The following is a 23,680-nucleotide window of genomic DNA, read 5'->3' on the forward strand; positions in this document are numbered from 1 at the left end:
GCAAATTTCCATTAACATGGCTGCAATGATTTTAAAATCTGCTTTTGAATTGGTGTCTAATTGGCAGCTTCGTAAATGTGGTCGCCTTGGTGGTAATGCACATTGCAATTTTACTGCAATTCTGCGAGCTGCTCTAAAATGGCATATTGGTAGTTAAGGTGTGTTGGAATGTTATTGCAAATGGTTTGTGCTATTTACTGAAGCTGCTGTTGAAAGAGTTATTGTAGCTTTAAAATTAGAGAATGAGAGATTCTCCTGCTTAAGAGTAATTACTGTAGTGCAAAAGTGAATTTACTGCAGGCTGGAATCCTGTCAAGGCAGAAAAACAGTATTGCAGTAGAAAAAGACAAAGTCTATATAAACATCTGATTATATCCAGAGAAGCTACACAGTGAAATAATAGAATTTCTGCATCTCTATATGTGTCAATATTTGGCAGCTGGGAGATTTCAGTGGATCAATCATCTCTCTCTTTAGTTCAATCATATTTCGGGGATTTCTAGTAGTAAAGGTTTTTGCAAATGTAATAAATGATTAGGAGAGTGACTTTCTTAATTTAAGTAAAAGAATTTATTGGTATTGCTATAAATGTAGTATGTATAAATATATTTAAATAATGCATCTGTTTTCAAAACATGAAATTTCAACAGCTGATGGCTAACCTTAATTGCTTCTAATAAGTTAAATAATTTGAAGCTCAACTAGTAATCAAACCAAAGTGTTGAGGTATATGTACACTTTATTATGATAACAGAGAAAAAATTACAGGAATTAAGTTTCTCTTTATATAAGATTTAACCGTGCTCCAAAAATGAATACTTTAGAAGTATTGCCAGAAAAAGTACAATGGTCACTTCATGATGGATTTTGGTGCCTGTCATCTCTTGAATAAAAATTTGGAGATGATCTGCATAACTATTTCCATTATCACTAATGAATATTTTTTATAATATTTTGTTCTTATTTGTTTTGCTTTTCTCTGCTTATGCATCAGTATGAAATTTGCTCTGATGCCTTGACTACAGTGATGTTCAAGATGTGGCCTATAGGCTATATGTAGCCTTCAAGCTTCTTTGCAGCCTGCAAATCTCCTGTCAGTTCTCTTCTTTCTGTGCACAAAGCAAATTCAGTACATTCAAGCTGTGTAAAGCTCCTGGGACTGAAGGATTGGAAAAGGTTGTTCTCTAGTCACCCATCAGGGAGCAGTCTTTTTCAGTCACCAGGAATGGCAAGTTTTAACAGCTGAAGCATTCTATCTTTCACACCATACTGCTAGTGGACCCAGCCAGATCTCTCCTGCTGTTCATGTTCACAGAGCAAATTTCTTTTGAAGCAGGGATTAAATTCTTAAAAATAATGGACTCTTTAACAATATATCATGACCAAAATTTGATAGAGAGGGAAAAGTGTCAGTTGCAGAAAAAAAGAATGGAGCTGCGCTTCAAAGAAGCGGAGATATGGAGGACAAAGGACAGTGGAAAAGGATGGTAAAGGGCCTTTTAGGATCTTGCTTTTATAGGGATTTGCATAACTGTGTAATCGTTTGCAGCCAGTTTACTGTTTTTTTTAAATGCAGCTAGTTCCCAACTCCATGGGGTTGGATATGCCTGCTCCAAATGATTTGAAAATGTAATCTATGAATACCATATTTTCAAGTGCTTCCCTCCAGTCAAGAACTGCCTAACTTGTTATGGAGGGGCACCAAGTACAATATGGCTATGTTCAGGACCATAGCAAACGGGAGGAAATGAAAATGCATCCTATGATTCCAGGGTATCATGTCCACTGTGCTATTCCACCTAGCAAAATACAAGCATCCGAGGATGTGGCTAAAATAGAAAAAAATGATTACCAGCTTGTAGAAGTCTAATCTTCATGTGATTTTTTTTTTGGCACTGACAGTATCTCTCAGCATGGATTAAATATGTTGAAAGTTCAGAGTGAATTAGTTTCACTGAAATACTTCAATGTTCATAGTTGTGGAAAATCAGATTTTGTATCTTCTTTTACAGGATATCCCAACCTGTGAAAGTATTCCATATTGTAGATGCGGTGTCTACACTGCTTGGAAACTGCACATTTCTCACATCTTTAACATTTTATGAGTATCATGTTATCATTCCCCACCACTACCCACAACCTGTGAATATTAACGATTCTATAGCATTGTGTATGCAATGTTAGTTTTTTGAATTATCACGCTTTCTTCTGAAGGTTCTAGCTTCTGTAAGTGCAACTAAATACTCTTAGTTCAACAATACCTCTCTGGGTGGATTCTTCTTGTGATAGAAGTTTTGAAATTATGGATTCTATTTTTTTGAGGCAAACCCTAACTGAAAGGAAACTGACCCTTCCAGTTTTTAAGGAAACCAAAACTTCTGGTCAAAGTGAAACTGGTTGGTGCTATCGAAGGGGATGTAGAACCAGTCCTGGTCCGTCCATGCAGACACTATACTTAAGAAAGCCCACCAACGCCTCTACTTTTTCAGGTGTCTAAGGAAATTTGAAATGTCCACTACAACTTCCATAGATGCACCATGCAAGCATTCTTTCCGGTTGTATCGCAGCTTGGTATGGTTCCTGCTCTGTCCAAGACTGCAAGAAACTGCAGAGGGTCATGAATGAAGCACAATCCATCACTTAAACCAGCCTCCCATCCACTGACACTGTCTACACTTCCTGCTGCCTCGGAAAAGTACCCAGCATAATCAAGGACTCCATGCACCCCGGACATTCTCTCTTTCACTTTCTTCCGTTTGGAAAAAGATGCAAAAGTTTGAGCTCACGTATCGACCAATTCAAGAACAGCTTCTTCCCTGTTGCTATCAGACTTTTCAATGGACCTACTTTGCATCAAGTTGATCTATCTCTACACCCTAACTATGGCTGCAACACTACGTTCTACACTCTCTCTCCTTTCCTTCCCTCTGTACAAAGTGCTTTATATAGTGTGCAAGAAACAATACTTTTCACTGTATACTAATACATGTGATAATAAATCAAATCAAATCAAAAATTAGTAGCAGTGGATGAGTCCTCTGGTGCCGTGCAGGCAACCTGCAAAAGAGAGGCCAGATCCAGAAGCTGAGAAGCAAACTTACAGTTGCTAAAGTTGTTTCTGTTATTCAAAGACAATAATAGTGGATTTATGTCACTTAAGACAAAGTAGAGGAAGTTCTGCAGACATGTACATTTTTGGTGAAGACCGTTGTCTGTGGGACTCAAGTTGGTTGTGCGTTACTGTTGGTTGGGGATCAGACTGGCTTCCAGTAGGAGAGGAGCTGAAATTATTTGTAAGGAAGGTACCGTTTTTAATGAGTAATGATTGTGGACTGCTGAGCTAATTCGTAACATCCATCTTGGTTACATCTGCCGTTTAATGTGTAATTTATAGTTTATAATCAACCACATCTTGCAGTATATAAACTTTTGCTGATATTTCAATGATGCAAAACTTAACTCCACTTTCCTATGATGTTTGTATTTGAGTATTCAAGTGTTTGTATTTAGCCTTGAAAGTTTTAGATTTGTAATTGAATACAACCTGTTAATTTATGTTTAATATTGACTTTGGGTTTTAGAGTATATGGGATTGTTTATTTTTTGACTCTTGTGTAATAATAATTCTTCTGTTTTGAACCATGGAATTTTGTGGCTTAATTCTTTTATCAATAATTGGGATTTCTTGTACTTTTAGAAAAAGTTATTGACCTCTAGCAAAGTTATAACATTCCTGAAATCTTTTAATTTTTGTGTTTTTAGTGAATGAGACTAGTTTGAAGTACTCAATGCTTGGTGACTGCATACACAGGTTCTTGCACAGTGGAAACAAAATCTCTGCACTGCAAAGGTTTGATTTGAAACCTTATTGCATTAGTTCTGTATTTACTACATAACTCTGGACAAAATACTTCAATAAACTGCAAATTAATCTATCTGACCAGCATATTCTTGAATTAGAATGTAGCAAAAACTTTGAATTCCAGAACTTGATACTGAGATTTATTCCTTTTAATCCGGATGTGTCTTTGTAGAGCAAACTTGATCATATGAATGTTCAGTTTTTCCTAACATTTGAGTTAATGAAGGTATTCCACAGATTTATCCCCCCTGCCCTCCAACAAAAGTAGACGGGCATTCATACAAATGCATACTGGACACTGGGTGATAGTCAGTAATTTTGCTTTTGTTTAGAATTTTGGCACCATTCTCTTCTGTGGAGCCTTTTGATCATTCTGGTCCATCCTCTTTAAAAAGATGGTGCGCGCTGAATAAGATTTTAACTTGTAGTTTACTTGTCAAAAAGACTTTCTTGATTGAGTCCAATCAAGTTCAGTTTAATATCTTGCAGTATATAAACTTTTGCTGATATTTCAATGATGCAAAACTTAAATCCACTTTACTTTGAAGTTTGTTTTTGAGTATTCAAGTGTTTGTATTTAGCCTTGAAAAGTTTTAGATTTGTAATTTAATACTTTAGCATGTTAACACTGAATGCATAATCTGAACATAGTATTTTACTCATGTTAGTAAAAATGCATGCAGCTGAGGTTTTCTGTAAATACTACATTGCAAATTCAAAATTTTATTTGACATTACTTAAAATATTACATTTGACAAAGCCCTCAATTTCCACTTCATAAATCCAAACTATTATTTGATAAGAAAGTATTTGATGAGTAGTAGGACACTGGGAAGTTCTGTGGAACAAAGGGACCTTGGCATGCTTATCCACAGATCTCTGAAGGCGAAAATGCATGTTAATAGCATGGTGAAAAGGGCATTTGTCTTTATCAATCAGGGCATAGATTACAAAAAACAGAAGTCATGTTGAAGTTGTATAGAACTTAGGTGGGGCCACAGTTGGAGTACTGTGTGCAATTCTGGTCGCCACGTTATCAGAAGGATGTGATCGCACTGGAGGGGGTGCAGAGGAGATTCACCAGGATGCTGCCTTGGATGGCACATTTTAAGTTATGAAGAGAGGTTGTGAAAGCTTGGTTTGTTTTCGTTGGAGCACAGAGGACTGAGAGCCGACCTGATCAAAGTGTACAAGATTGAGAGACGTGGACAAAGTGGATAAGTAGCAGCTGTTCCCCTTAGTTTGAAGGGTCAGTCACAAGGTGAGATAGGTTCAAGGTAAGGGGGAGGAGGTTTGGGGGAGGATGTAAGGAAAAGCTTTTTTACCCGTGGGTGGTGACGGTTTGGAATGCGCTGCCCTTTGACTTGATTTATTTTTGTCACATATATTAATATACAGTAAAAACTATTGTTTCTCGTGCGCTATACAGACAAAGCATACTGTTCATATAGAAGAAACTGACAGTGCAAAATGTAGGGTTACAGTCATAGCTAGGGTGTAGAGAAGGATCAACTTAATGCAAGGTAAGTCCATTCAAAAATCTGACGGCAGCAGGGAAGAAGCTGTTCTTGAGTTGGTTGGTACGTGACCTCAGATTTTTGTATCCTTATCCTGACAGAAGGAGGTGGAAGAGAGAATGTCTGGGGTACATAGGGTCCTTAATTATGCTGGCTGCTTTGCCGAGGTAGTGGGAAGCATAGGCAGAGTCAGTGGATGGGAAGCTGGTTTGTGTGATGGATTGGGCTACATTCAGGATCTTTAGTAGTCCCTTGCAGTCTTGGGCAGAGCAGGAACCATACTAAGCTGTGATATAGTCAGAAAGAATGCTTTCTATGGTGCATCTGTAAAAGTTGGTGAGAGTCGTTGCTGACATGCCAAGTTTCCTTAGTCTTCTGAGAAAGTAGAGGCTTGATGGACTTTCTTAACTATAGTGTTGACATGGGCAGACCAGGGCAAGTTGTTGGTGATCTGTATACCTTTTAAAAAAAACTTGAAGCTCTCGACCCTTTCTACTTTGTCCTCATTGATGTAGATAGGGGCATGTTCTCCTATACACTTCCTGAAGTCGATGACAATCTCCTTTGTTTTGTTGACATTGAGGGAGAGATTATTGTCGTTGCACCAGTTCACCAGATTCTCTATCTCATTCCTGTACTCTGTCTTGTCATTGTTTGAGATCCGACTCACTACTGTGGTGTCGTCAGCAAACTTGAAAATCGAATTGAAGGGAAGTTTGACCGTACAATCGAAAGTGTGTAAGGAGTATAATAGAGGGCTGAAAACACAGCCTTGTGGCGCCTGGAAAGGTGGTAAGAGGCAGGTTGCCTCATATCCTTTAAGAAGTAGCTGGATGAACACTTGGCGCGTCGTAACAGTCAGGGCTATGGGCCAGGTGCTGGCAGATGGGATTAGGTGGGAGTTCACGTGTTTCTAATGTGTCATTGGAGACTCTGGACCGAAGGGCTTCTTTGGTGCTATATGGTTCTGTGATTATAAAATATATTGTAAGAAAATGAATAACTCAGCCCTCTTAAATATGAGGAAGTTAGGGATTCTATAAATGCTATAATACCTACAGTGTAGAAAGAGGCTGTTTGGCCCATTGAGTCTGCACTTACCACAACCCCACCCAGGCCCTAGTCCCAGAACCCTTCATATTTACTTTGCTAATCCCCCTGAGACTGGAGTTAATTTAGCATGGCCAATCAACCTAACCCACACATCTTTGAACTGTGGAGCATCCGGAGGAAACCCACGCTGACACTGGGAGATTGTGCAAACTCCACACAGACAGTGGCCCGAGGCCAGAATTGAATCCAGGTCTCTGGCACTGTGAGACAGCAGTGCTAACCGCTGTGTCATCGTGCTGCCCCTGTAAACTTTATTTACATTAGTTTTTAAAGTTGCAGCCTTCATGGAAGAAGTGATTATAGTTTTATAAGAGATTATAGTTAGACTGCTAGTTGCATGCAAATAGCATTTTGACATCTGAACAATCTATATGCTGAGCAGATTCTCCAGAAACTACAATTAGCAAGCTAGCCTTGATGCATTGTTAGAGATTTCTAGAGCTTCTGTGTTCAGCATCTCATGTCAAAAATTCTATTTTCCATAATTATTAACTAGAACAGCTTTTGAAATTAAATTAGTTAGCATTAATATATCGTTTATGATCCTGCCTGCAGTTATTACTCCATGTCTTCAATCTATAGTTTGGGTTTTAATTTTCTCACTATGACCATAAAACAGATACAGAAGTGATAATTAGAACATGCCTGCCTGCAAGTTCAATTATTTGGAAAAATGAACTCTAGCGAAATGAGAAAATGCCACATCTGTCTCAGTTTAACATGCTTTTTGAAATCACCATTAGTCATCATTAATTTTAGTTTAAAATAAACAAATCCATTGAATTTTGAAAGCTCTCTTATTCTTTGTCGGTAGTAATTTGAATGTTTGCATTTTCTTGCAGTTCTGTGAGAGCATGCGAATTAGAAGTCCAATTAGAAGTCAATCACAAAACAGTGTACACTTTTTCGTTCATGTACTCACACACTCAATCATTTTTCTATACACAGAAATTTTTGCCTCAAGTATTCAATATGTTGATGGCAAAACCAAAGCGCTGACCACACTGCTCTAGCATGTCTCTTGCACCTTGATCTGATAGATGAAGAGGTATAGAGCACAAAGGCAGTATCGTGATTGACCTCTTGATATGAAATTAAGCAGTTGTGCCATTGCACACTTTCTGTAACACATTCTCTGAAATGTATCTGTAATTAAATATAATCAATATGTAATCACCTAACAGATTACTATGTAAAGTCAAAGCACATGGGATTGCAGGTAGTGTCTTGAGATGGATAAAAAAACTGGTTAGCAGACAGGAAGCAGAGAGTTGGAACAAATGGGTCTTTTTCCAATTGGCAGGCAGTGACTAGTGGGGTACCACAGGAATCTGTGCTAGGATCCTGACAGTTACATTGTCACTGATTTTGACAAGGGAACTAAATGTATTATCTCCCAATTTTCAGATGATACAAAGTTGTGTGGAAAGGTGAGCTGAGAGAAGGATGCAGAGATGCTTCAGCGTGATTTAGACAGGCTGAGTGAATGGGTGTGTGCATGTCACGTGCAGTTGAATGTGGATAAATGTGAGGTTATCCACTTCGGAACCAAAAATTGGAAGGCAGGCTATTATTTGGGTGCAAATTGAGAGAGATGGAAACTCAGTGAGACTTGGTGTCTTCATGCATCAGTTGCTGAAAGTAAGCACGTAAGTGCAGCAGGCAGTAAAGAAGGCAAATTGTATGTTGGCCTTCATAGTGAGAGAATTTGAGTATAGTAATAGGGATGTTTTTCTGCAGTTGTCTAGGGCGTTAATGAGGCCACAGTTGCAGTATTGTGTGCAGTTTGGGTTTCCTTACCCACGGAAGGATGCTCTTGCTATAGAGGAAATCTATTTAAGGTTTACCAGGTTGATTCCTGGGATGGCAGGTCTGTCATATGAGGGAAGACTAAGTTAGTTAGGATTCTATTCATTGGAGTTTAGAAGAAGGGGGCTTCTCAGAAATTTATAAAATTCTAATTGGATTAGACAGAATAGATTCAGAAAAGAATGTTCCCAATGGTAGGACAGTCCAGAGCTAGGAGTCATAGTTTGAGGATAAGAGATAAATCTTTTAGGATTGAAGTGAGGAGAAATTTCTTCACTCAGAGTGTGGTGAATCTGTGGAATTCATTACCACAGCAAGTAGTTGAGGCCAAAACAATGTGTGATTTCAAGAAGGAATTCTATGTAGTTCATGGATCTCAAGGGGTATGAGGAGAAGGTTTTGAATTTGATCAGCCATGATCAGAATGAATGGCAAGGCAGGCTGAGAGGGCCAAATGTTTTTATGTATGTTTGTGTATCAGCCTTGATCATAATCTGATATAAAAAAATCTTTTAGCTGACTGCATGATGCATCAATGTATTCCAATTAAGTGCATTCAAATTAATCGTTTGGAGTTTGTCAGTGTAGATGTCATAAAAGGCTAGCGAACCATGGGGTGAAATGATGGTTAGCATACACCTGGAGTATTGTGTGCAGTTTTGGTGTCCTTAGATAAGTCCCCTGGTCCGGATGGGATCTACCCTAGGATTCTCTGGGAGGCTAGAGAGGTGATTGCAGAGCCTCTGGCTCAGATCTTCAGGTCGTCATTGGTCTCTGGTGTAGTCCCGGAGGATTGGAGGATAGCGAATGTTGTCCCATTGTTTAAGAAGGGGAACAGAGACTTTGCCGGGAATTATAGACCGGTGAGTCTTACTTCTGTTGTGGGCAAGGTTTTAGAAAAAATTATTAGGGATAGGATTTATAGTTATTTGGAGTGTAATGAATTGATTAGAAATAGTCAGCATGGTTTTGTAGCAGGTAGGTCGTGCCTTACTAACCTTATTGAGTTTTTTGAGAAGGTGACCAAAGAGGTGGATGGGGGTAAGGCAGTTGACGTGGTATACATGGATTTTAGTAAGGCGTTCGATAAGGTTCACCATGGTAGGCTTCTGCAGAAAATGCAGATGTATGGGATTGTGGGTAATCTAGGAAGTTGGATCAGGAATTGGCTATCAGATAGGAGACAGAGGGTGGTGGTGGATGGTAAATATTCATCATGGAGTGCAGTTACGAGTGGTGTGCCTCAGGGATCTGTTTTGGGGCCACTGTTGTTTGTAATTTTTATTAATGATCTGGATGAGGGTATAGTTGGGTGGATTAGTAAATTTGCTGATGACACCAAAGTTGGAGGTGTGGTAGATTGTGAGGAAGGGTGTCATAGTCTGCAGGGAGACTTAGATAGGTTGCAGAGCTGGGCTGAGAGGTGGCGGATGGAATTTAATGCGGAGAAGTGTGAGGTAATTCACTTTGGTAGGAGCAACAGATGTGTCGAGTATAGGGCTAACGGGAGGACTTTGAATAGTGTGGATGAACAGAGGGATCTAGGTGTGTGTGTACATAGATCCCTGAAAGTTGGGAATCAAGTAGATAAGGTTGTCAAGAAGGCGTACGGTGTCTTGGCGTTTATTGGTAGGGGGATTGAATTTAGGAGTCGCAGTGTAATGTTGCAACTGTACACTACTCTAGTGCGGCCGCACTTGGAGTACTGTGTGCAGTTCTGGTCCCCGCATTACAAGAAGGATGTGGAGGCGTTGGAGAGGGTGCAGAGGAGGTTTACTAGGATGTTGCCTGGTATGGTGGGGAGGTCCTATGAGGAGAGACTGAGGGATCTAGGGTTGTTTTCGTTGGGAAGAAGGCGGCTAAGAGGGGATCTTATTGAAACATATAAGATGATTAGGGGTTTAGATAGGGTGGATAGTGATAGCCTTTTTCCTCGGATGGAGAAAGCTAGCACGAGGGGGCATGACTTTAAATTAAGGGGGGGTAGCTACAGGACGGATGTCAGGGGTAGGTTCTTTACCCAGCGGGTGGTGAGGGTTTGGAATGCCCTGCCTGCTGCAGTTGTAGATGCGTCTAGTTTGGGGGCGTTTAAGAGATCTCTGGATAGGTTTATGGACGAAAAGGGATTGGTATAGGCTAGTGGGTCATTGTTTTTGTAACTGGTCGGCGCAACATCGTGGGCCGAAGGGCCTGTTCTGCGCTGTAATGTTCTATGTTCTATGTTCTATGTTCTATGTTTTTATCCGAGGAAGGATGCCCTTGCTATAGTGGAAATACAGCGCAGGTTTACGAGGCCGATTCCTGGGGTGGCAGGTCTGTCATATAGGAGAGACTAAATTGGTTAGGATTATATTTGGAGGAGTTTAGAGGAGTGAGAGGGGATCTTGTGAAAACTTATAAACTTATAAAAAGTTAGACAGGCTAGATTCAGGAAGAACGTTCCCAGTGGTGGGGAAGTTCAGAATTAGGGGTCATAATTTGAGGATAAGAGGTAAACCTTTTAAAACTGAGGTGAGGAGAAATTTCTTCACCCAGAGAGTGGTGAGTGTGTGGAATTCACTACCACAGAATGTGGTTGAGGCCAAAACGTCGTCTGATTTCACGAAGGAAATAGATATAGTTCAAGAGGCTAAAAGGATCAAGGGATAATAGGGGGAAGGGAAAATGAGGATATTGAATTTGATGATCAGCGTGATCAAAATGAATGGCAGAGCAGGCTTGAAGGGCCAAATGGCTTGTTTCTATGTTTCTATTGCTGCCTCACAATGCCAGGGAGCCAGGTTCGATTCCAGTCTTGGGTGACTGCAAACTCATGCAGACGTTCTCTCTGTGTCAGTGTGGATTTCCCCCGGGTGCTCTGGTTTCCCCCCTCAATCCAAAGGTATGCAGGTTAAGTAGACTGGCCATGCTAAATTGCCCCTTTATGGCCATGCTAAATTGCCCCTTTATGGCCATGATTTGTAGGTTAAGTGGATTGGCTATGATCAATGTACAGGGTTAAGGTGGATTATTGGCTCATCAATGTACAGGGTTAGGGTGGATTATTGGGCTCAGGTACGGTCCTCTTTTGGAGAGTTGGTGCAGACACGATGGGCCGAATGGCTTCTTCTGCACTGTAGGGATTCTATGATTTGTCAGTGATTCAAATCACATAAATCAATACAAAAGAATTTCTTGACTGAAATTTCCAATGATGTTTTAGTCAGTCATTTTTATCGGAAAAAAAGTGTGTGCTAGCTACCCAATGAGTAATACAGTCAGTCACATTCCCTGCGTGATACTTGTAGCCCTGCAAATTTATTTCCTTCATGTACTCATTCAATTTCTGTTTGAAATCAATGATTGTTTCCATTTCCACCACCCTCATGGGCAGCAAGTTCCAGGTTATCACCACTCACTGCATAAAAAGGTTTTTCCTTACCTTTTGTCAAAATCTTAAATCTGTGCCCCTTAGTCCTTGTGCCATCAGCTGATGAAAAGCTTTTTCTTCAGTACCTTATTTAAGCTTGTCATAATTTTGTATACCTCTGTCAGACCTCCCTCAGTTTCCTTTGCTCCAAGGAGGTTAACTACAGCCTTTCCACCCTAACCTTGTAATATGCTGGTAAAACTTCTCTGCACTTTCAAGGGGTTTCACATTTCTTTTAAAGTGTGTCGGCCAGAATGTAATTTAACATGGAAAATACATATTTCATAACACCTTAAGGCTTTTAAGTTAAGGTTTACAGTTAGAGATTTTGCTTTTGAGGCAGCAACCTCTCAAAAATTTGCTTCTTCCACGCAGTACTTTTCCTAGCACAGTTGCAGGGTTTACTAATCACATCTGTGCAGTCCAAGCAATGCCCCAATTGCATGAATTTTTTTTATTTGCTTGTAACATGTGTTATTTCAAAGATATAATTTGCTGTTACACTATTTCTTAAAAGATCTCATTGGTTCTACTAAAATTGATCCTGCAGTAGTACTTTCTGATTTTGTGATTGGTGAGAACAAATACTACTGAATCTCTATCAACACAATTTGACACAGTATACATGTCTTCTGGTCTCAATGTCCAATAAGAAAAACTGAAAATATGTTTGAATTAAGTAGTTAAAGCCTAGATTTTTTGCAAGTTGAGTATGGTTGTGGGGCATTTGCGGTATTTGCCTCTGGGACAGTTTAGTTTAGTTCTAGTCACTTGATAGTTATAAAATCATGGTTATCCAACACTCAATTATTGTAAGAGATTAATCAAGTTAATTTATTTTGTTTGCTCAGTGTTTTTGAACTTGTGAATGTCATAATTTCTTTACTATTGGAAAAAATAACCAGATGTTTTGATATATTCATTTGTGGATTGATTGAATTCAATAAGTGATAGTTTCTCAGTTAATAATGATACTTAGTTTTCCAAAATGAGTAAGCAATTGTTTCTGATTTTAATATGATTTTGCATAATGTGTTTTTATTCTTTTATCCAGACATGGGTCATGGCGGGAACCTGTCAATCCTTACTATGTCAACACAGGGTATGCATTGGCACCAGCAACGAGCGCTAACGACAGTGAGCAGCAGAGCATGTCAAGTGACGCGGATACTATGTCATTGACAGACAGTAGTGTGTAAGTATTTGCATGTGGCAAAATTTTTTATAGCAATTAGTTTTTATGTTGCGTAACAGTGAAATAGCCAAAGTAAGCTACTTGTAAAACATAACATGACAAAACTTATTTGTATCTTTGGGGAATTTTTGTTTTAATAATTATGGTCTGATTTTTCTTTCTTGCTATTTTCAAATCATAAGCAGGGAGTGAGCGTATTTAAAAAATTGAGGTGGCTTTGCTCAGCGAATTATGAGGGCTCTTGAATTGTTGGAAGTAATTATTTAGATCAGCTCCTTTGTTTCAAGCTATGAAATTGAATAATGCGAAGGTGTCCAGCCTGGGCTGCTTCTGAACCAAATTGTCCAATATAACGACACTGCAAACATCAGTGGAAGGCTCACCTAGTTAATGAAATTGTAATTTATTCAACTTATTTTGCTTTAAGCATGATTTGTTTTAGCTTCATGTCATTCTTTAGGTTTCAATGAAACATGGGAGTGGTAGCTAAAAGCGGATCTTCTTATTCGCCTTCCACGTACAAATTGGAATTAGTAATTCCACAAGACATTTTGCAGAGTGCATTGTCCTTTTGTTATGCTTGTTTTTGAGTTCTGCATAATGCCTCTTTCTAAATTACATTCATAGTATGTTTTTGTCCAGTCATTGGCAACAGTTTATCTGTGGCCTGAACATACTAAGATAAATGTTTTTATTCATTGGTGTTTTCTCCATTTGTAAATTAGTGTCATTTATAGTGGGCTGTTGTCTTTGCTTGTTGCTGCCTTTATTACACAATAGTGTTCTGTAATGGACCACTGAGGGTTCTTTTGTTTTGATTGGCTCTAGTTAGTTCCTGTATGCTTCTGGTGACACTGGCTCCTAGTTACAGTATAAGATTTGGATTGAATATCATAGATCCTTCTCAACAACAATAACAACGACTTTAATTTATGTAGTTCTTTAACTTAGTGAACATCCATCTAGCAAGAGGAAAAAGTTGTTTGGACTCAATGATAGATACTTAAAGCTCAGTTTCAGTTTACTTCACCCTATTTAGTATCATGCACATAGATTACACCTGATTTCTTTTAGATGGATGTTGGATGTGTAGAAGAAAGATTGAAGAACCAGGTACTAAAATTCCCAAGTCTCCAACTCCTTTTAAACTTGTATTGCGTCTCAATGAGGAATCTAGGCACTAATCCAGCTTTAATTTCAGCATTTTCAATAGACATTCATGCGTGGTGGGAGGAACCGTGTTTTGTGCACAGCACAGGGCTGTCCAGTTGGAATCATTAGTAGGTGTACGATGGCTCTTGATGTGGCAGCCCTACAGACCAATTTCTGGACACCGAATCAGAGCAAACTGCCAATTTACCATCCCAAATGAATGTCTCAAAAAAGACCCAAATAATTGTAGTTGGTTAAAGTTGGCTTTGAGATGCTTGCTTTGTTCTAGACTAAAAGTTAAGACTGAGCTGGTTGCATTTCAGCTTGGGCTGTTCAGAAAGAAATGAGTATTATGCTCAGTTTCATTTTGGTTTGTTTCACAAAGAGTTTGCAGCACAGAAGGAGGTCGTATGATTGTTCCAGCTCTTTGAAAAAACTTTTCAATTAATCCCACTCCTCTGTTCTTTCCTTAACCTATCGTTTTTCCTCTTTTCAAGTATTTATCCAATTCTCCATTGAAAGTAATTATGAATCTGCTTCCACCACTCTTTCAGACAGTGCACTCCAGATCATCAGAACTTTTGGGCCAGTTTTTTTTCTCACGTAGCTCCTGGGTACAGTGATTAGCACTACTGCCTCACTGCGCCAGGGACCTGAGTTGAATTCCAGCCTTGAGTGAGTGTGTGGAGTTTGCATGTTCTTGCATGGTTTCCTTTGGGTGCTCTGGTTTCCTCCCACAGTCCAAAAATGTGCAGGTTAGGTGGATTGGCCATGCTAAATTGCCCCTTAGTTTCCCCAAGATGTTTAGGTAGGCCAATCAGCATGATAAATGTGTAGGGCTATTGGAATAGGGCAGGAGGTGGGATGTTCTGTCGGCAAGTTGATGCAGATTTGATGGGTCACTTGGCCACCTTCTGCAATGTAGGGATTCTGTGATTCTTTGCCAATTTACTTAAATCTGCCCCTTTTGGTTACTGAACTTTCTGCCACTGGAAACAGTTTCTTACTGTTATGGGGGTGGCGATAGCCTAATGGTATTATCACTTAATTGTTAATTCAGAAACTCAGCTCATGTTTTGGGGACCCAATTTCAAATCCAGCCACAGCAGATGATGAAATTTGAATCTGATTTTTTTTTTAAAAAATCAGGAATTAAGAATCTACTAATGACCATGAAACCATTGTCGATTGTTGGCAAAATCCATCTACTTCATTAATGGTGTGGCCTACATGTGACTCCAGAGCCACAGCAATGTGGTTGAGGTCAGCATTGCTGTCTCACAGCACCCGTCTTGGGTCACTGTGCGGAGGTTGCAGGTTCTCGCATGTCTGCATGCATTTCCTCTGGGTGGTCCGGTTTCCCTCTGTCTGAAAGACATGCTGGTTAGGTTAATTGACCCGAACAGGTGCTGCCAGAATATAGGGATAAGGGGAATTTCACAATAACGTCATTGCAGCGTTAAAGTAAGCCTTACTTGTGAGTAATAAATAAAGAAACATTAACAAATAAAACAACAGTCCTCAGGCAACTAGGAATGGGCAATAAATGCTGGCCTCCCTGCGATATCCCTGTCCTAAGAATGAATTTTTTTTAAAAAAGTTACCAACCTTCAATGTTTTGGACACCTATCTCCCATCACCTTCTCTGCTTTAAGGAAAATAACTTGGCTTATCCAGTCTTTCCATATTAACTGAAGTCCCTCATTCTTGGTATAATTATAAAAAATTTCCTCTGCACTTCTCTGCCACCTTAATGTCAGTCCTGAAATGTGGTGTCTAGAATTGACCACTATTTCATGTATGGCCTGTTTACTGTAACTCCCTCACTTTGGCTCTCTGTGCCTCTATTTATAAAGTCAAGGATCCATCATGCCTTTTCAAATTATCCAGCGATCTTCAAAGACCACCATCATACCCACCCCCTTAAACTCACCCTCAGGTCTTTTTTGTTCTTGTATCCTGATGGGTGTCACTATCAAGAATAACATTTTTCCCATTCCTAGTTGTCCTTGAGAAGGTGCTAGTGATTTTGAATGAACTGTATTTAGATCATGCATTTTAAAGCGAGTTTAAACATTCCTGTAAAGCTATTTGCTGGAATTTTGAAAACCAGACTGTTCACAACAATTGATGGCAATAATTAGCTATCTCGATTCACAATTCCAATCAGTGTTGGAATAATCCTGTTTATTAGAGTGCAGCATGGGATGTTTACAAAACATCCACTATTAGCAAGTGGCAGAAGGAAGGATTTTGATAAATCTTCTGACTAATCACTGGGCAAGAAACTAAAGATTGAAGGTTCATGTCTCCATTTCCTATGATAAGTTATGAAGAAACAAATCCATGTTTAAGGTCAGGTGATTGGGATTGTCTGCCTTATTACAAGATCATAAAGATCAATTATCCTACTAATCCGGGGGAGAAGCATAGTTCAATGTCCCTCTTATTCATAAGGAATAATTTAAAGTTACCTAAGTATAAATACTATTCTGTATATTCATACATTGTAGCAGCCTATGATGCAAAAGTAGCAGTATTATAACAATTTTAGACTTTTGAAGACTTTGAAGAGTCTCTCTTACAGTTGTTCATTTATCAGATTATGTGGCATGAAGCCCTTTAGAACTGGAATTGTATTTTGGTTTTATTGTACCCTGATATATGGTGTTATGGATTCTGCTTTGCTTATTATTTCTTTATTTAATTGAGTTACTTAGCTTTGTATACCTTTCACGGCATAGAAGTGAGCATTTAGATATTTTGGTGTAAAAATTATTAGGACACATTATTTATTTTTACACTAAAATTGAACATGTTCCTTAGAAAGGAAGCCTTTTGGAGGTTATAAATAAATTGAGTCTTTGATATGGAAGGCTTCTGGTTTCATTCTTTAACCAAGGTTGTCCCTTTTGTTATGGGCGGGAGGGAGTTTATTTAAAACAGCCTTGAGTTTTCCCCTCTCCACCCGACTATAAACAGAAGGATGCTTTGATTTTAATTTCCTGTTTATAAATGGTGGCATGTTTCCCAACCCATCAGTTTTGGTGTGATCCAATTTCTATTAATAATCTCAGCAAAATCTAGATAGGGTAATCTTTGAGGGTTAATTTGTTTGCATACGCTCAAATGCGAGAGAAGGGTCGCAATATAGTCTCCTTTTCACTTGTACATCAAAGGATGGTGATAGAGAAAGATTTCCAGGGTGAAAATCACAGAAAATATTGTTTCGTGTGAGTCCAGAGTTAAAGATGTGTTTATTCACACAAGTCAGCAGGTGGAAAACTGGTGCTGAGATAATTCACTTTTCCCATACAGATTTCTTCCATGATGAGAGTGACAAGCTGGAAATGATTGGGTTTCTACACAATGGTATAGAAGTTCAGAAGGTCCAAAAAAAACTGTAGCTGGGACAGGCATTTAAAGTTGGACACAATCCCTTTTCTGGCTATATAACTGGTTGTCTCAAGTAGGGGTCATGTTACATTGCTCCCATCTTGTACAGCTTTGACAGAGGGTATGTATTCATTTATCTGGGCTTCTGAGATTGTTAATGTTCCAACCTTTAATAATTTGAAAAGGAGGTTGCAGGATCCTTTGTCCTGGCAGACTAGTAGACTCCGGTGGACAGGCTTATGGAATGTAGATGACCTTTGTATAATTCCTTTGAAATTGGTCTCTGCAACCCACAGAGGTTGTTTACGTATCTGTAGTGATGACGAGGTACAAGGTTCTTTGATCCTGTCAGATTAGCTCCTTTTGTTTGAAAGTCACTGTCAAGTGTGGCTTCAAGAAATTAGCCATGATTTTTTTAATCAAAATGTAGTTTGAAGTCTTAGTCCTGTTATGCTGTCTTTAGACAATGCGCTTTCTTGGAGCAGTAACTGTTTGCCTTTGCTTAACTCAAAAAAAAAATTCTACTGGCACCATAAAGCTGTTGCTTAATATGAACATTTAAGATGCTCATGTTAGTTCTAATTGAGCAAATAAAACATTTAATTGTGCTTTCCTTAAGTGCCCCAATCTGTACAATATAATAATAATGTAATCCTTGCTGGTGCTATGACATGCCCTAAGGAGCATTTAATTGTCAAATTTGTAAGAGTGTATAGATGCTTATCCTAAATTTGAATGAATTCTACTTACCTTGCAAAATAATGAAACCTAGGTGCCTGGCCTTGGCACCAGTGCAGCATGCCAGAATATAAAAGAAAAGGAAGGCAGACTGGACAGTTGTAGATGCAGTAATGAAGTAACTGATATACCAGTTTCTTTCTTGACTACTTTAACAATTAATGGGCTGAGTTTAGCAACATGGTGTATGGATGCACAAAATTATAGGAGTGATGTGCTCTACCATGGAGTGGTTGTTTCTCTGCACTTGCAACTGCTTACAGCTAATTTCATTCATACTTGTGCAGGCAGTTGTCCAGTGGAAGCCAGGTACTTGCAGACAGGAAGGAATGCAACATTACTGAAAGGCAAGAGAGAGAATTAAAGAAAAAAGTCATAATCAAGCAAGCATGAAAGTAGCAAATGCGAACCTAAAATAAAGTGAGAAATTTAAGAATTGCGAAAATCATACTCAAGTGCTTGTCAGAACTGCAATTGAACATTAGCATGAATTCTGAATTGCACTTCATACCATTCTGCCACAGTTAACCTCAACACATGATGATATTGACTCTGAAACTGAAGTGCTAAATAGAGTCTTGCACCTTGTTGATATTGCACTAAAGCTTCTGATGGAATTGATTTTCCCCCAATATGTGGCTCTGTGTTCTAAATTTACCTCATGAATGCTGCAGAGATGAACAGCCACATCAGAAGAACCATGCAGACAGTTGCCCTAAAGTTGTATTTGTGACTTTAATGTTGGCCTGCCTGGCTTCCAAAATCCAAGTGGCAGCCCTGATGGAAAGCTAGTGATGCCCTGTAATTGCACTTCATCTTTTGAGGCAGAATCAAAACAGTTTTGCCAGGCAGTTCTCCCTGTCTTCGGAGGTATGCATGTTGTCTTATTTATTTTGTCACTTTGGGCAGTTTTGTAATTTAGATGGATTATTAGACTCAGTATAATTCAGCTCAATTCTTGATAATTTGGATGTTTGTGATTTTAGTCATGTGTTTTTGATTTTTCTCAATTGTGTCCTGATGTGAGCTTGGCACAATCAATCTTGAGACATTTGCTTAAAAGTGCTGCACCTCAGAATAATGAAAGACGGATAATTCCCAGCTGCACTTTCACTCTGAGTTTTCAAATTCTTCTCTTTGAGAGGAGAAACAGGTTGCACTCAAAAGGTATTTATTCTTGGGGACCAAGCAAGAGCTGAGTCTTAAAAATGGTAGACGGCATGAAAGACTAGGGAGATGCATAAATGGATTTCACTCTTTCTCAGATCAGTGTATGTGGAAAATTCTTCCTTCACAGACGATTCCGTATTTCGAGTTAATAGCAGAAATGTGGTGGGAATAAAAAACAAAAATTATGGTTTTAGTAGAAATCCCCTTTCCTCTGCTGAAGCGTTAACCTTGAATACTGGTGTATTTTCAGTTGCTGTAGATAAGAAACAGCAGAGTATTATAGAATGTGTTTAGGCAGTGTGCCATCAGAATTGCCACATTGAGAGAGCTGCAGATTGCACCCCATCTGTTAAGTACAGTGACACTCTAATGCACTGGCAAATTTAGTTAGTTGGGCCCCGTTCTTACAATTTAATCATTTCAGCATCCCACTTAGCTTGAAGGCATTGTGGTTTTCTTTGAAGTAGGGCACAAAGCTTCTAATAGCAGGGGGTGGTTTAAGAGACCATCTGCTGAATACTTGCAGAAGGTGATCATAGAGGATAGCAGACTTGCACTGAAAATATATAGTGGTTCTTGAAATATGCTGAAATGACCTCTGTGTGTGTGTGTGTCTCTTTACAACCCTGGTCATAAGAACAAAGATTACATTATATCATAATTGATTAATGTTATTGCAAGTCTATCTTGAAGAACACTGCTAGCTAAATTGCCCAAGACAAATTAATGTGTAAATCAACTAAAGTGGATGACTATGATTAATAGTTTTGAGATGTGAGTTGTGTACTGGCCCAAGTAATCTTTACTCTTTAACACATGGCTTTTAATTTTTCTACATGGTAGCTATTAACTTTTAGAATTTAAGGTTCCACATTAGTTTGTTTCATTTGTCCCCCAGTTGAGTTTTGATGGGTTCTTCTGTGAGCATTTTTTTCTAGTGATTTTAGGTATGGTTGTGTACTTATTGAAAATCAGGTTTATACTTTTTGAACTGGCAGAGAAAATGTTAAGTTCTAAAATTGTTGACAATTGTTTGGGAGAATATTAGGATTGTTCAATTTGGAGATAAAGATTTCAGTAGCATGTAGGTGCTGTAGCGGAACTGGAAATAAATGGATTTTGAGAGAATGTGGAGTCGGAATCAGTTGAGCATCAAATAAAGAGCCATTTTCAGATAACTTGAGATATAGAAACATTGAAATCAGAAGCAGGAGTAGACCATTCGGCCCTTTGAGCCTGCTCCGCCATTCATTATGCTCATGGCTGATCATCAAATTCAACATTCTGATTTCCCTCCCCCTCGTGCCCCATATCCCTTGATCCCTTTAGTCTCTAAAGCAATATCTAATTTCTTCTTGAAATCGGACAATGTTTTGGCCTCAACTACTTTCTATGGTAGTGAATTTCACACATTCATCACTGAGTGAAAAGATTTCAACCCACCTCAGTCGTAAAAGTTTTACTGCATATCCTCAAACTATGACCTCCAGCTTAGGACTCCCATACCAGTGGGAACATTCTTTCCATATTTATCCTGTCTAACCTTATTAGAATTTTATAACTCTTCTAAACTCCTACAATATATAATCCTAACCGACTTGGTCTTTCCTCATGATAGACCTGCCATCCCAAGAATCAGTCTGGTAAACCTGCACTATACTCCTTCTATGGCAAGGATATCCTTCCTTAGATAAGGATGTCAAAACTGCACACAATGCTGCAGGTGTGACCTCACCAATGCCCTAAACCATTCGAGTAAAACATCTGTATTCCTATGCTCAAATCCTCTCACTATGAAGGTTAATATATAATTTGGCTTCTTTGCTGCCTGCTGTACCTGTGCGCTTACTTTCAGTGACTGATGCATGAGGACACTAAGATCTCGCTGAGTATCCACTTCCCAATTTACATGCATTCAAATAATCATCCGCCTTCCTATCAGTGCTGTCAAAGTAGATAACCTCACATTTATCCACTTTGTACTGCATCTGCTATGTATATACCCACACACTCAGCCTGTACAAATCATGCTGAAGCATCTTTGCATTCTCCTCTCAGCTTACCCTCCCACCCAACTTTGTATAACTTGTAAATTTGGAGATAATACATTTAGCTCCTTCTTCCAAATCATTAATATATAATGTGAACTAGATACCCCACAAGTCAATGCCTGCCAATCGTAAAATGACACATTTATGCCAACTCTTTGCCGCCTATCCATCAAGCAGCTTTCTGTCCAGCTCAAGACATTACCTGCCATTGCAGGCACTTTAACTTTATGTAGTAGTGTACTATGTGAGACCTTGTCGAAAGCCTTTTGAAAGTCTAAATAAACCACATCCACTGGTTCTCCTTGGTCAACTCTACAAAGCTACATCCTCAAAGAGTTCCAATAGATTCATGAAGCATGATTTCCCTTTTGTAAATCCATGTTGACTTTATCTGATTACACAACTACTTTCCAAATGCTGAGTTGAAAAATTCTTGAAAATGGACTCTAGCAACTTCACCGTCCCTGATGTTAGCTTCGCTAGTCTATAGAACATAGAACATTACAGCGCAGTACAGGTCCTTCGGTCCTCTTGTTGCACTCATCTGTGAAACCAATCTAAAGCCCATCTAACCTATACTATTACAATATTATCCGTATGTTTATCCAATGACCATTTAAATGCCCTTAATGTTAGCGATTCCACTACTGTTGTAGGCAGGGCATTCCATGCCCTTACTATTCTCTGAGTAAAGAACTTACCTCTGACATCTGTCCTATATCTATCACCCCTCAATTTAAAGCTGTGTCCCCTCATGCGAGCCATCTCCATCGGAGGAAAAAGGTTCACACTGTCCACCCTATCTAGTCCTCTTATCATTTTATATGCCTCTATTAAAGTCACCTCTCAATCATCTTCTTTCTAACAAAAACAGCTCAAGTCCCTCAGTCTTTCCTCATAAGACCTTTCAGGCAACATCCTGGTAAATCTTCTCTGCAGCCTTTCCAATCCTAGGGAGGAGATCGCATCAGAATTTTGTACAGCTGCAATATGACCTCATGGCTCCTAAACGCAATCCCTCTATCAATAAAAGCTAACACACCATATGCCACCTTAACAACCCTATCAACCTGGGTGCCAACTTTGGGGGATCTTTGCGCATGGACACCGAGATCTCTGCTCAATCACACTACCAAGTAACTTACCATTAGCCCAATACTCTGTATTCCTGTTACTCCTTCCAAAGTGAATTACTTCTTACTTTTCCACATTACTTTGCCACCTCTCAGCCCAGCTCTGCAGCTTATCTATGTCCCTCCATAACCTGCAACATTCTTCCACACTGTCCACAGCTCCACCGACTTCAGTATCATCCGCAAGTTTACTAACCATCCTTCTACGCCCTCGTCCAGGTCATTTATAAAAACAACAAACAGGAACAGCCCCAAAAACAGATCCTTGCGGTACACCACTAGTAACTAAACTCCAGGATGAACGTTTCCCATCAACCACCACCTCTGTCTTCTTGCAGTTAGCCAATTTCTGATCCAAACCGCTAAATCATCCTTAATCCCATGCGTCCGTATCATCTGCAATAACTTACCGTGGGGAACCTTATCAAACGCTTTACTGAAATCCATGTATACCACATCAACTGCTTTACCCTCATCCATCTCTTTGATCACCTTCTCAAAGAACTCTATGGTCTGTGAGGCACGACCTACCCTAAGCAAAACCGTGCTGACTATCCCTAATCAAATTATTCCTTTCTAAATGATTATAAGAGATAGCATTTATAATCCTTTCCAAAACTTTGCCCACAACAGATGTACGGCTCACTGGTCTATAATTACTAGGGTTGTTTCTACTCCCCTTCTTCAACAAGGGGACAACACTTGCTATCCTCCAGTCTTCTGGCACTATCCCTGTAGACAATGGCAACCTAAAGATCAAAGCCAAAGGCTCTGCAATCTCCTGCCTAGCCTCCCAGAGAGTCCAAAGATAAATTCCATTCGGCCCAGGAGGCTTATCTATTTTCATACTTCCCAGAATTGCTAATACCTCACCCTTATGAACCTCAATCCTATCTAGTCTAATAGCCTGTATCTCAGTATTCTCCTCGACAACATTTTCTTTTTCCAATTTTCTCTTTACCTCCATTTTTGAATAATGGGCTTACATTAGCTATCCTCCAGTCTGTAAGAACCAGTCCTGAATCCACACAATTTTGGAAAATAACCACCAATGGATCTACTATTTCCAGGGCCCCTTCCTAAGTAACTGGGATAAAGATTATCAGGACCTGGAGATCTACAAGAACATAAGAAG

General features: G+C 39.2%; 1 protein-coding gene across 3 annotated transcripts in view; it reads left to right on the plus strand.

Moving 5' to 3' along the window:
• axin1 (axin 1) overlaps positions 1 to 23,680 on the plus strand; it is a 113,870-nt gene that overhangs the window by 51,594 nt on the left and 38,596 nt on the right. For all 3 annotated transcript variants that reach the window (XM_080206909.1, XM_080206912.1, XM_080206911.1), the window contains exon 3: positions 12,765 to 12,905. In XM_080206909.1, the coding sequence (XP_080063035.1) occupies positions 12,765 to 12,905 (141 nt within the window). The remainder of the gene's footprint in view (positions 1 to 12,764; positions 12,906 to 23,680) is intronic.

This window comes from Carcharhinus amblyrhynchos, chromosome 18 (genome assembly GCF_965287045.1).
Source record: "Carcharhinus amblyrhynchos chromosome 18, sCarAmb.v2.hapA, whole genome shotgun sequence".
Classification (NCBI taxonomy): domain Eukaryota; kingdom Metazoa; phylum Chordata; class Chondrichthyes; order Carcharhiniformes; family Carcharhinidae; genus Carcharhinus; species Carcharhinus amblyrhynchos.